The following is a 13629-nucleotide window of genomic DNA, read 5'->3' on the forward strand; positions in this document are numbered from 1 at the left end:
GGTAATGCATAAGGAAGACTGAAGAAGCAGCGATGTCTTTGTTGTTGTTGTTGTTTTCCCATTTATTGGAAAAAATGATGCTTTTATTTGTATCAGATTGCCTTGAACCTATATAGTGCCTTAGGTAGGATTGACATCTTTACAATATTGTAAAGCTGAGTCTACTGACCCATGAGCATGGGATATTTTTCCACTTGTGAAGGTCTCTTTTGGTTTCTTTTTAAAAATCATTTTATTGGGGGCTTGTACAACTCATCACAATCCACACATCCATCCAGTGTGTCAAGCACATTGGTACATTTGTTGCCCTCACCATTCTCAAAACGTTTTCTTTCTACTTGAGCCCTTGGTATCAACGCCTTTGAATTACGGTGTTGGCAAACACTATTGACTATCTCATGGACTGCAGAAGAGAATGAACCAATCTGTCTTGGGCTGATATATCCCGAATGTTCCTAGAAGGCATGGCTGTCGAGACCTTTATCTCATGTCCTTTGGACATGTTATCTGGAGAGCCCCCGTCCCTGGATGGGGCAAAGTCAAGGGTCAGCAAGGAAGAGCCTCAACAAGATGGATTGATACAGCGGCTGCAACAATGGGCTCAAACCTAACAGTGATTGTGAGACTGGCACAGAGCCAGGTGGTGTCTTCTTTGTTGTCCACGGACTTTCCATGAGTCAGAATCGACTCAGCATCACCTGACAACAACAGGTCATACCTGAATAGAGTGGGTTCTAAATCTGATCGCTTCGGAATTAGGAAAAGAAGAGAATTGACACAAAAATACCCACACGTGGAGCATAGATCAATCAACGAAGGACCAGGACAACCTATATGGAAAGACTAGACATGGCTAAGATCCTGATTTGGACTCTAACCCACCAGAACAATCAGACAATCAATTCTGTTCACTAAGGCCACAGGCTTGTGGTGTTTCTGTTATAGCCTCACCAGGTAACCAAGGTCCGTGCTTCATAAACTGGTTGGTTCAGTCAGAAATCAAAGTGCTGACCAGATGGCTGAGCCCCAGGATGTCTGTGGACCTGGAGGCTGTGACCCTATGGGGCCCTGTGCCCCTCACCTCATATTGAGTTCCTCCAGCACGTTGTTGACTTTGAGGGCCTCACCCACTGCTGAGGCTCCAGGGTCCCCAAAGCCATTGTATGAGACATCCAGAACTTTCAGGAAGATGTTTGCCTACAACACAAAAGAGCAAGGTCACTGGTGCCCCAATGGAGAGTGGAGAGCTCCAGGAGGTCATCATCTTGGGACCTCAGAAGCCCAAGAGGAAAAGGGCAGAGGTTATTGGGAAAGTGCTGTGTGGTTTGACCCCAACAGCCTCAACAGAAAGATGAGGCAATCAACTCCCGTTAATATTTCCCTGACTAGCTGTGGTAGTTACATCATCTGTTGTCAATTTGAGACTTAAGAGTGATGGGGTGGAGTTCAACCTGTCAATCAGGTCGCAGCTTGATGACCTCAGTTGGAGGCACTAAAGAGATAAATAGCTCGCTGGAAGCGGGACACACTCTCACTCCAGTGGACAAGACACATGGAACATCTGGAGAGCCCGGGAGCAGAAGGAGCCACGTGGAGACCCCTGCCAGCACTGAGATGCTTCCACTGTCACTGGAGCCACAAAACTCTCCACCCACGGGCCTGTGATCTTCCTGCCTTTGGTGTCATTGCATGTGTTTCGTGAGTCTGAAGAGCAATTTATAGATTGGTATCAAACATATGGGCTAATATCAAACTTAGGGACTTATCTGGACTGGGCTGGGATGTTTTCTCACTATTCAATTGCTCTTGTATACAAAACTCTTTCTTATACACATCTGAGTGTCTCTGTGAATTTGCTTCTCTAGTGAACCCAGACTGACACTCGCTATGGTAATGATGATGACTGGCAGAACCAACAAGAGGTCAGAGTGTGTGTACTGAACAGCGCAGGGTTCAGGAGAGGTCTTCTGGAGCCAGGGGTTGGCCAGGATGCAGCAATAATCAGGTACCAACCCCAGTGGGGAACCGCTTGAGGGCAGAGACCAAATCTTCCCAGTGGACTGTGATGAGAGAGAGGCAGGAGTGGTTGGTAGCCAACTCCAGGCCAATCCCTTCAGGAGGTGGACCCCAAAAGGGAACTGGCCTCTGGCCATTTCAGGCACCTGGTGCCACCCAAAGAGGAGCTTCAACCGCTCATTCTGGAGACCTAAAACCTTCAACATCCAGTGGTGCCAATGAGATGTTTAAGAGTATGTTCTAGGACCCAAGGGTTTAGGGTAACTCCTTGACCCGTGGTTATTATCCTGTTTGGAAATAAGGGCTTCCCCTGTTATGTCAATGTAACCAGAGTAGGGTGGATCCTGACCCTAATCACTTCTGAGTTATTAACAAAAGAGTAGACTAGACTGGGGTGGGGTGAGGAGAGACTATGGGAAGACAAACAGACAGACACACACACACAGTAGCTACATTGACAAACCCAAGGCTATGGACCACCGGAAGCTAAGATAGGGAACTCAGGTAGCACAGTGTATTTAACATGGGACTGCTTTCCAAAAGATCAAGTGTTCAAATCTACCGAGGAAGAATAAGAAAACAATCGAGTCCCTTCAAGATCAACAGCCTTGAAAACTCAAGGGAGCGTTGCTACCCTGTCCTATTGGGTCTCCGCGAATTGGAATGGGCTCTGTGCCAATAGACTTTGGTTTGGAGTTGACAGAAAACTGAAACACAAAGGGGGGTCTCCCTTGAGAGCCCCACCCTGAATTCTGACAGCTCACCTCTTCAGCTCTGAGAAGATACATTGCTCTTTTGGATAGCCACCCACCAGCGGCATTTTCTCTGTGGTGACAAAGCAGGGCTATCTCCAGGAAGCATCAGAACATGTCTCTAGAGATCATACATGTCTCTGGCCAATTGACTGTCTGTCATGTCTAGGGAAGAATGTGACATGCAGTGCTGTGACAGGAGAGGAAATCGCTGACTGGAAAATGAGGTCATCGACAGAAACATATTTTAAAATCCGCCTAAAAGACCCAAGTATCAGTTATGAATAACTACAAAGACAGAGAGTGGGCGCCAGGGAGATCCTGCCTCACAGTGTACAGGATGAGGGGCTGCTTGAGTGGAGCACTTCGTACCTCCAGTCCCTTGGCAAAGACCACCGCTCCTGGGCCTCGAAGGCAATTCCAGCTCATGTTCAGCTCTGTGAGTCCTGTGTTTTCCGCCAGGGCTGGTCCAAGAGTCTTCCCTTTGGAAATACCAAAAGAGAGCTTTTTCACTCGGTTCGTTCAGTCAGAAAAGGAGTCCTAGAAATATAGGCAGAAACCTAGACACCCGTGTGGTAGGTAGAGATTATGTCAGCTGGACACTGCTGGCGAGGGGTGGGGTCAAACCTGTCAATCAAGTGGCAGCCTGATGAGACCGTCTTGAATTCATAGCCTTTTGTGTAAGAGTGAGGGACTGTGCATAGCTCGCTGCTACTCTGCCTTCTTGCTTGCTGGAACTCTGCCTGTCTTGAGGGCTGGTCCCATTTGAGCTGCCCAACACTGAGAGTCGCCAGCTCCCTGCCACGTTTCCACCAACTTTGAAATCCTGCGTTTCTGGTTTATCATTCTAGGTCACTGCCGTGTGGCTCTGTGAGTCCAAAGAAGGCTATACAGACTAACATCCAACTTACGGACTTGAGTTGGACTGGGCTGGAATGCCTTCTTGATATATAATTACTTGTGGATAGAAAGCCCTTTCTTGTACATAGATGAGCGTCACTGGGTTTGCATCTCCAGTCAACCCAGTCTAATACTCCAATGTTCCCTGCACGGCTACACACCGTAGGTAAGAAGTGGAAATGACGGAAATGGTCACTTAGCAGCGATGGAGAAAGAGAAGGAGTTGGGTGGGGTGGGTCGAAACCTGGTCTGTCTGACCTGTTCCCACTTCCCTCAAGCACCGGGCTGCCACAGGGCTCTCCTCCATTTGGAACTTCTTCACTTAGCTACTAGCTTCTTCTCCTTCTAGCCCAGTGGTTCTCAACCTCCCTAATGCTGCGACCCCTGAATACAGTTCCTCATGTTGTGTTGATCCCCCCAACCATACAATTATTTTCACTGCTACTTCATCATTGTGATTGTGCTACTGTTAGGAATCGGGCGACTCCTGTGGAGGGGTCGTTCTACCCCCAAAGGGGTTGCAACCCACAGGTTGAGAACCGCTGTTCTAATCTGTTCTCATGAGAGTGACAGCGAACCTGGAAGAACCTGACATTGAACTGAGCCCCCTTAGGCTGCCTGCCTACTTGAGAGTCCATCCTGCCTGTCCCCTCTGCAGGCTCCCAGTACCTGGAGCAGGTCTAGTCAGGAAAAACCAAACACAAATCCCACCACCGAGGGGTCAAGTCCTACTCAGGGCAATCCCGTAAAGCAGAGTAAAACTTCTTCGTAAGATTTCTGAGAGTGTCAGTCTTACAGAAGCACACGCCTTCCTCTGCCTCCAACGGAGAGACTGCTGGTTTCAAACCACCAACCTTGAGATGAGAGATCTAATGGCGCCCCCAGGGCTCCTCCTAGTAAGGCTGGTTTGAATGAACCCAGAGGAAGGGGCCCTGAAGAAGCCTGCGGCCTGCTGGGGCCGCACGTGCTGGGCCGGCTGAGGCGCTCAGCACCTCGGAGAGCTCCCTGGTGGCGTGCGCGCTGTGCTGCCCTGAGAATGGGACTCAGCGCAGCACTGACCTGGTTCTCCCAGGTGCGCTGACTCTGGCATTTTCCTCTTTTCTGAGACCTCTCTGGGGCAGGGAGTCTTCTCCCAATTTCTGGAACAGTGGAAGGTGAGAAGATGCTCCCATTTCCACACCTCAAGCAGCCCCCACCCCTGGTCTCTGAAACTCCTGCAAGCATCCTCACTGTCAGGCGAGAAGACAGGTCCAAGCTCCTTCATGCCTCAGCGTGGGCTGGCTCCACTCACAGATGCCCACGGAGGGAGACAGCGTGGTCAGTCTGAGGGCAGCCCTGGCCAGCCAAGGACACTGCCCCCTCCAACACAGTGGCCAGTCCCTTCCATCCCACTGCCTCCTGGCTCCTGCTTCTGACTGGGAAGGCTCAGAAGGGACAGAGACCGGGAGGCTGTTTGCTGACTAGCCTCTTTTTGTCATTGCACCGTCTTCCCCAAAAGCAGATTACCCAGACACCCCCACTCTGGAAGCACCTGGAGACAGAACAGCAGCTCCCATCTGCCCGGTGGACCAGTGTGCTGGGGTGTCTGCTGAGAGGCAGCACTGCCGTGGGGAGCTCTGACTAAAGAGCTTGGCTGGTTGCTCAGTTCATTCACTCTGTTGTTCCCCCCCCACCCCACTTTTCTATGCAGCCTGTTAGGTGCTACGGTCGTCCCTGGGTCTCCCCTCAAGAGCCTGGTCTCCAACCCAGGTTCCCAGGGGATTCTGATAGTTGCTTGGGACATTTGGGGACAGTTAGCCTGAGGTGTCTGCATATAGTCCGTGCAAAGGTTCTGGGGCATGAGAGAGGGAGCAAATGACTGAGGGTTATCTTGTTTATGTGGGTTCCTCGAGAGCAGGGACTTTGTTCTGTGTCTTGCAGGGTCCCGGTGGTGGACTCCACCCCCAGCACCCCCTGGCAGTGCCGCTCAGTGGTCACCAGGCACACCAGCAGAGCGTGTGTCTTTACCCCCTGAGGTTTTGTGACCACCTGTGTTGAGAAAGTCAACTGGTGCCATTTCCCCCACAGCGTGCGCGCACTCTGTGATGTAGCACCGTCTCTTGGTCATTCTTGGAACGTTTCAAACACGTTCCACAATGCTATCACACACTTCATTAACGACCCAGATCAAACCAGGTCCACTGACGTCGCGTCAAGTCCGACTCAGCGACCTGCCGTGTGTTTCTGAGACTATACATCTTTACAGGAGCAAGCACCCTAATGTTTCTCCTGAGGGGTTCCCATAACTGACCTGGCAGTGTGCACCCACCAGGCCTCCCTGAGCAGACTACAAAGCCAAGAAAAGGAAGGAAGGAAGGAAGGAAGGAAGGAAGGAAGGAAGGAAGGAAGGAAGGAAGGAAGGAAGGAAGAACAGACTCACTGCCAGAGTCGATTCGGACCCAGCAACCCTGTAGGACAGGGTAGCACTGCTCCGGTGGGTTGCCAACGTTGAAACTCTTAATGGGAGTAGATAGAAAGCCATCTTTCTCCTGAGGAGTGTCTGGTGGTTTCGGGCCACTGACCTTGCAGATCACAGCCCGTCTGGTAACCACTGTGCCACCAGGGCTCAATGTTGTATAAATATAGCCTTTATAGCCACCGGAAACTAAAAATATATATATATGCGTGACTGGCTTTATTGTGCTATTTGCTTTATCATGAGCAACAGGGGGCCTAGAAGTGAGTCTACAGTATCTTTTAGTTCTGCCTGTAGTCCTTGGAGCCCTGGTGGCGCTCCGGGCTGCTAACCACAAGGTCAGCAGTTCGAAACCACCAACCCCTCCCAGGGAGAGAGACGAGACTTTCTACTCCTGTAAAGTGTTACACTCTCGGAAGCCCGCAGGGGTCGTTCTACCCTGGCCTGGAGGGTCGCTATGAGCCGGCATCGACTCGATGGCAGGGAGTATTCCTTGAAAAGAAATGAGGAGTTCCTGAGTGGGAGGAAATGGGGAGCTGAGAACGCCAGGCCAGGCGTGTGTAGATACCTTCTGCGGTGGGGGTGTGCGGGAGCTCACTGTGGTCATGTTTGCCCCGCCCACCCCTTGCTGGAGGAAGCTCGGGGGCTGGGGCGAGGATTGGGGGGTGGTGGTACCTGCTTCATCACTCAGCGCGTTGTAGCTCAGGTCCAGGGACTGCAAGGTGGTTTGGAGCAGCAGCAGCTCAGCCAGATGCAGGGCTGCCTGCTCCTCCAGCCTGTTCCCCGCCAGCACCACCTTCCGCACGGCTGGGTGTGCCACCAGGACAGAGCACAGGACCCGGACCCCCTCTGCTCCCAGCTGGTTCTCGGACAGATCCACATCTGTGAGGAGGGGGGACCGTGCTTCTGTCAAACCCCAACCCCAAACGCACTGCCCTCGAGCCCATGCCGACTCAGAGCACCCTGCAGGCCAGGGTAGAACGACCCCTGCAGGCTTCTGAGAGTGTAACTCTTCATGGGAGTAGAAAGCCTCATCTTTCTTTTGCAGAGGAGCTGGGGGTTTCGAACTGCTGACCTTGAGGTTGGCAGTCCAATGTGTAAGCACCACACCAAGAGGGCTCCCCCTGCCTCTGTCAGGAGGAAGAGGGTGAGGAAGCCCCAGCCTTCCACCTCCGTCCAGCTCAGGGCTGAGGCAGCCACTGAAGCTTTCTAATCAGGCTTCCTTGGTGACATGAGGACTCTGGTCATTTGCTCGGCCCCTCTCCTCCTCCACCCAGTCTAAGACCTCCTCTGGCTCTGCCCCCCGGGCTGCGTCCCAAACAAGTTCTCCATCTGCCCCACCCCAGCATGCCCATGCCCTGCTCTGTCCGAGGAGACAAATCACTGACCTGGGGCTGCTTTGAACAACCCCCTGTGAGGGGACGGAGTGTGCCGCTTGAAGATTAGTACCTGGTTCTGATGTAACCCACCCCGAAAAGCTCCCGTGTCCAGCTCCTGAGACAGGTCCCAACACCCAGGTGGCTGGGCCCGGCACACGCACTTCCCATGGTGGACTTCAGTCAGTCCTCAGCAGGACCCCAAGAATGAAGGGGTGCTGTTAGTGCTGAAGCTCCTGAGATGAGGATGGACCCCAGGCCACCCTCTTGCTCCTCAGGGGCAAAGCCTACCTGTGGACAGGGCGACAGGGAGGGTCATGCTGGAGGGAGGAGTGTGGGGTGGGTAGGGTGGGGGAGGCCAGAGAGGAGCAGAGTCCAGCAATGGTTCCCCCCCCTCCGGAAGATCTAACGCTATCATTCCTCCCCCAAGGCACACTCTGTCATGAGACACCGCCCCTCTTCCTTTAATACTCAGACCGTGAGTAGGAAGACCCCAGTCTAATCAGGAGAGAGAGGGCTCAGGTCTGTCCACTTGTCCCTGGCTCAACACCTACCACAGATGCAGCTGCCTTTGCGCAGGGCCCCTTCCAGGGTTGCGACTCCCGCTGCACACAGACCATTGTCCCGAAGGTCCAGCTTCTTGATGTGGGGACTGGAAGCCAAGACAGACTTGAGACCCTGAGCCCCCTGCAAAGGAAGAGACACAGTTGGGCGTGGCTAGTCTCCTGCTCTTGAAGTTCAGCCTGGTCTGCTCCCACCAACCGGGAAGTCCACTCCACCCTCCTCCCTCACTCCCCAGTGCAGTGAAGGGTCCTGGTGCCTCCCTCTACTGTGACACCCTTCGTATATGTCTCCAGATATGGGAGGTGGATAGATCGAGCCAGTAGAGGAATAACAGGGACAGAGATGGATGGAGTAAAGCCTTTTTTTTTTTCTCTCCCAGTCAACCCTAACCAACTACCCCAGGAGTAAAGCCCTTATAGAGGGAACGGGCCCTCCCAAGTTGCTACCCCTCAGGTCCTAGTTTCCAGGGTCCCTCCAAGGGTACCTGGGGCCCCAGGCCACGGTGCCGAAGGGTCAGCTCTGGGCCACTCCCTTGATGCCGAAAGCAGGAGGTAGGAATGATGTGGGGGGCTCTTCGAGATCCTGGGTGCAAAGGGTCCCCGACAAGGGGTTCACACCCACGGGAGCCTGTGAGGAGACAGGAGGGAGAGGACATGTGTGGGCCACAGCCACTTGCTCCTCGTTTGCCTTTCGTCACCAGCCCTTCTGGGTCCCCTCCATTAGACATGGTTTCTCCTGTGCCCGTGGGAACACCCATCAACCCAGCGCAGCCAAGTGGTCTCACTTCCTAGAGCTCTTACAGGACAGATTCAATGTGCCCCATAGGCCTCCAAAGCCATGGAATCAAACTGCCTCCTCTTTCATCTGTGGAGAGGCTGGTGGGTTTGAACCACTGACCTTCCCATGAATGGCCGAGCACCTCACAGCAGCACCACCAGGCCTCCTTCTCAGTAGGGACACGAAACCACCCAGACCTCTACTACTGAGTCCATTCCAATTCCCAATGCCTCTGTCAGGCAGAGTCAAAATGCCCCAGTGGATGGCCAAGGCCCCGCGTCGTTACTCAAACAGACTGCCCCATCTTTCTACCAAGGCCCGGCTGGTGGTCGATCACCGCCATTGTTTTGGTTATCAGCCACTATGCCACCAGGGCACCCACCAGTAGGGAAAGTATCTCCATATTGTCCCAAGGGCATCAAGGCTCTGAGAAAGCAGACTCTGTCCCCAGGTCACACACAGCCAGTAGGTGACAGCAGCCCCGATGAGGTGTGAACCTTTGCAGGGTTGGGGAACTAATGAGAAGCCTTAGACATTCCTTGTGGGAGCATTCGACTGCTCACCAAGAGAAGTCTGCAGTTCGAGCCCCACTGGCTGCTTTCAGGGAGAAAGATGTGTCTGTATGTTTCTGTAAAGATTTAATCTTTCCCCCTGAGACCAGAGGGGCTAGATGGTGCCCAGCCACCACCTCCAACTGCTCTGAAAAGGATCCCAGTAGAACAGGGGTTCTCAACCTGTGGGTCAAGACCCGAATGACCCTTTCACAGAGGTAGCACAAGTCATCATAATAGCAAAATGACAGTGATGAAGTAGCAATGAAAATAACTTTATGGTTGTGGGGGGGGGGGTCACCACCACATGAGGACCTGTATTAAAGGGTCGCGGCACGAGGAAGGCTGAGAATCACTGCGTTTGAAGGCCTTGGATAGGGAGGGAGAAAAACGTGGACCAGAACTCAAAATTGTCAAAGAAACCAGGCCTCCAGGTTAGAGAGAGACAGGCGGAATCCCCAAGAGGAATCAACCATTTAAGATGAGAAAAATGGCAGCATCTATTCAAGGACAAAGTTTAGAAGGCAGGGGAAGGACAAATGGAAACAGGAAACACAGGCAGGCAGTGGGACAGGTGATGAGTGGAGACAAAAGGGAGGTGCATTGGACTGCTGACTGTACTCCTATTGATCGGATCTGTAAATCATCACTCAATTCGCCATAAAAAGTTTTTTTTAAAAAAGAAAGAGAAAAGATGTACAGTCTTGAGAACCCAGTGGGGGAAGTTCTGCAGGGTCACTCTGAGTCAGAATCCACTCACTGGTTCTAACAGCAGCAGCAGCCCTCCCGGAGCAGGCCCTCTGACCAGAGGCCGGGGACATGAACCGCCTTGCTATCAGGCAGAGCACAAGTGGATGGGAAGTGGGTGAGGGCAGATGTAAAATGTAACACCTTATCATTTGATCTCCCTGTGACCTCATTGGGCGTTTTTTACCATTTTAAATATGTTCTGGTTTGTTTTCAACCGAATTTTCCTTCTGTTTTACTTTATGATTGTTGCTGGTGGGTTTTTTTTAATGCCTTTCTGTCTAGAAAACCCAGGATAGGTACATCAAAAGAGATATTAACTGGATTAATGGTTTCTTGTGGGTCGGACCTGGGAGGTTTGGGGGGTGGGTGGGGTGGGTGGGGTGGTGGGTGGGGGAAGGGGGGGCTAATAAGAAGGAGTAAAAGACAAAAAAATTTTTCTCAAATTGATGGTGGTGATGATTAGACAAGCCTTTTCAATATGGTTGAGTTATTGAATTATACATGTGAAATGGTATGTCAATGAGCAGCCAATATTAAGGGCTAAAGTAGAAGGCAAATGTTTTGAGAATGATGAGGGCAACACATGTATATATGTGCTTAACACAATGGATGGATGGATGGATTGTGGTAAGAATTGTACAAGCCCCCAATAAAATGATTAAAAATCAAACAAACAATAGTCTCTATGTAGGAAATCTAGTGGTTCAACGGGTTGTGCATCGGACTGCTCACTGAACGGCCAGCAGTTCAAACCCACCCATAGCTGCATAGTCTCAGGACAGATGGACAGTATCTCAAACCCCAGGGAGCAGTTCTACTCTGTCCTATGGGGTTCGCTCCAGTCGGAATGAACTCGATGGTGGTAGATTGGTAGTGCCACACGCATTAATTTAGCTTTTCCTGAGAGGCCCTGGTGGCGTAGCAGTTTCAAGTTGGTCTACTAACCGCAAGGTCAGCAGTTCGAAACCCACCAGCTGCTCGGCGGGAGAAAGATGAGACTTTCTACTTCCAGAAACAGCTACACTCGCAGAACCCCCCAGGGGCAGTTCTGCCCTGCCCTCTTGGGTCACTGTGAGTCAGAATCCACTCGTTGGCAGTAAGACAGCTGGGCCAATCCAGCTCTCCACTCATTTCAGGCCGGGGCACCCCATCTGCACTGATCCTAAGAGTTTTTGCATTTTATTCTCATTCTGATATCACACTCCCTGGTGGGCTCCTGGGGTGTCTCCGAGTGTTGGAGAGGGCACCCTGCTGCGGGGTCAGCACAACCTGTGCCCCTCCCCTCCCTGGGAGTGGCCCCACCCTGCCCAGCGGCACCTTCTGTCTCCAGGTCAGAGTCCAAATCCATGTCTTCATCCCTGACTCCTGTAGGACGCCTAGGACTCTCCTCCACGTCCTCCAGACTTCTGTTCTCCGCAGACATTGCGCAGAGAACCCCAGCCTCCGAGCTCGTTCCCCAGACCCCTGCCCTCCACCCCCAGCGCTGGGTCGGGCTGCACCCACAGATAAGGCCCTGTGTCCGAGGGCCTCTGCCTGCTCTGCGGGAAGCGTCGCCGGGGCAACCAGTATTGTTGGTGGCTGCAGACGCAGCCACTGGCTGGCTCACTCTGCCCGGAGCCCTGCTCGCCAGGACTGGGCCCCCGAGGGCTACTTCCCAGAGCCAGCTCTCCCTCCAGAACCTTCCATGGCCCGCCAGTCATCATCCCTGCTCCTAAAGGAACATCCTCTCCCCTGTGCTCTCGGCGTGTTCCACTGCAGAGAAGGCCAGTGTCCGCGCTCAAGGTCACTTCTTTCTGCTGCCAGCAGTGCGTGCAAACCCCGGTGCCCTTCCCCAACCTCAGGAAGCCAGCCCAGGAACCAGGCCTCCTGCGCCGGGGGACAGGCTTGCTCTCAGGCGCTCTGGGCTCTGCAGAGGATGGGGGGCTGGGCAGCTGTGAGTTAAGGACAGAGGATGGATGTGTCCCTTTAATAGCTGCTGGCCCGGCCTGGCTTAGATGCCCCACGACTGTGACTGCAGCTGTCTTGCTGACTCACGCATCCCGGCAGGCAGCAGGAGCCACCAGCATGGGTGTGCTTGGGGCCTTGGCTGGCTGGGGGCTTCTGGATTACAAGACCCAGAAGTATGTGATGACCAGGAACTGGCGGGTGGGCGTCTTGCAGAGGCTGCTGCAGCTGGGGGTCGCGGTTTACGTGGTGGGGTAAGACGTTGGGGCGATTGGGCCTGTTCGCCAGGAAGGTGGAGGGTTGGACTCTTCGGGGGGCTAGGCTGGGCAGGAGCAGGCAGGGACAGAGTGGGGGCAGGCTAGAGGAGGGGGTTCTCTCTGTCCAGAGGTTGGTGGGATGAAGGAATAGACGAACTGAGCTTACTCTTGCAAGAGCCTTGCCCCAGCCCCATGTGGGGCTCTGGAGCCAAAACAGGACCTGCCCAAATCCTAACCACAGAGGCATCCTGGAGGGGCCACAGGGCAGTCTCGAACACGTGTGAGGGCAGGAGGGTCAGGACAGAAGAGAGAGGAAGGAGGGAGAGGGCAAGGTGGGTGGGTGGGGGGAAGGCTAGTTCTAGCTAGTACCCCCCTTCTAATTTTGGGAGGGAGCTAGGTCTAGCAGAGGTGAGGTGTCTGTAGGGAGGGGGGCATCTCAGCCTTGGCCCAGGACTCTGGGACAGGGCTCTGCAAGAAAGCTAGGTAGGGGACAGGGGAGGATGTGCCCACTGGGCAGGTGGGTGGCATCCTGCACATACCCCATCGGCCATCTCCTCCTGGCCAGGTGGGCCCTCGTGGCCAAGAAAGGCTACCAGGAGCGGGACCTGGACCCCCAGGTCTCAGTCATCACCAAACTCAAGGGGGTCTCCGTGACACAAATCAAGGAGCTCGGGAACCGCCTGTGGGACGCGGCCGACTTTGTGAAGCCTCCACAGGTGACCGCCCGGGGCTGCTGCCTCGGCTCCCTCGGACCCTGCTCCCTGTGGGCGTTCTGGCATGCAGGGTGTCTGAGGGAGGTGTGCCCAGGAAGGGGCCTCCCCAGGAGTGGGCTTTGAGGAACGCCAAGGAGCTGCAGGACTTGCCCGGACCAAGCCTGCCGCAGGAAGGGCCTGGGATCTCTGAGAACAGCTGGGAGCTTGCGCGTGCTGCTGGGTGGAGGTCCCCGGCGATCTCCAGGGCTCCTGACTCTCCAGTCCTTGACTTGGGCCAGTACTCCTCTCCAAGGCATTGTGTGGGCCCTCCTGCCTCTATCCCCAAAGCGTAGCCCCGAGGACTGACTGCCCCAGGTCCCCCAGACCTTCCCAGGTGCGCATCCACCCAATGCCCACGGAGGAATCCCTGCCCTCTCTCGAGGCTGGCCTCTCCTGGTCCAGCAAGGGCGGTGCCAAAGCTGTCTACCACACAGCCTCCACCCATTCCTGTCTCAATGAGCCAGCCAGGGATGAGCCTGGGGTCTCCCAGCAGGCTCTGGCTCACTCCCGCTCCAGCTGGGCCCTCCTTCCTCAG

General features: G+C 53.9%; 2 protein-coding genes across 2 annotated transcripts in view; one reads left to right on the forward strand and one right to left on the reverse strand.

Moving 5' to 3' along the window:
- Positions 1-1077: 1077 nt before the first annotated feature.
- On the reverse strand, positions 1078-11564 carry LRRC74B (leucine rich repeat containing 74B). The gene is made up of 6 exons (XM_004716357.2): positions 11459-11564; positions 8548-8645; positions 8054-8186; positions 6799-7005; positions 3141-3250; positions 1078-1197 (listed from the first exon to the last, which is right to left on the reverse strand). The coding sequence occupies exons 1-6, from the start codon at positions 11562-11564 to the stop codon at positions 1078-1080; spliced, it is 774 nt and encodes a 257-aa protein (XP_004716414.2).
- A 632-nt stretch (positions 11565-12196) lies between these two features.
- Positions 12197-13629, forward strand: part of P2RX6 (purinergic receptor P2X 6) — an 11129-nt gene continuing 9696 nt past the window's right edge. Inside the window, exons 1-2 of the mRNA XM_004716356.4 lie at positions 12197-12339; positions 12908-13058. Coding sequence (XP_004716413.1) covers positions 12206-12339; positions 12908-13058 — 285 coding nt within the window. The 5' untranslated portion in view covers positions 12197-12205. The remainder of the gene's footprint in view (positions 12340-12907; positions 13059-13629) is intronic.

This window comes from Echinops telfairi, unplaced genomic scaffold (genome assembly GCF_000313985.2).
Source record: "Echinops telfairi isolate 266 unplaced genomic scaffold, ASM31398v2 ScPeMD7_29;HRSCAF=101, whole genome shotgun sequence".
Lineage (NCBI taxonomy): Eukaryota > Metazoa > Chordata > Mammalia > Afrosoricida > Tenrecidae > Echinops > Echinops telfairi.

Excerpts from the sequence above, each read along its gene's own strand:
- LRRC74B (XM_004716357.2), bottom strand. The coding sequence starts at position 11,564 with ATGTCTGCGGAGAACAGAAGTCTGGAGGACGTGGAGGAGAGTCCTAGG. Across the intron at positions 8,646-11,458 it reads CTCTGACCTGGAGACAGAAG|GATCTCGAAGAGCCCCCCAC; the intron begins GTGCCGCTGGGC and ends CTTTGCACCCAG. Across the intron at positions 8,187-8,547 it reads ACCGTGGCCTGGGGCCCCAG|GGGGCTCAGGGTCTCAAGTC; the intron begins GTACCCTTGGAG and ends CTTCCTTTGCAG.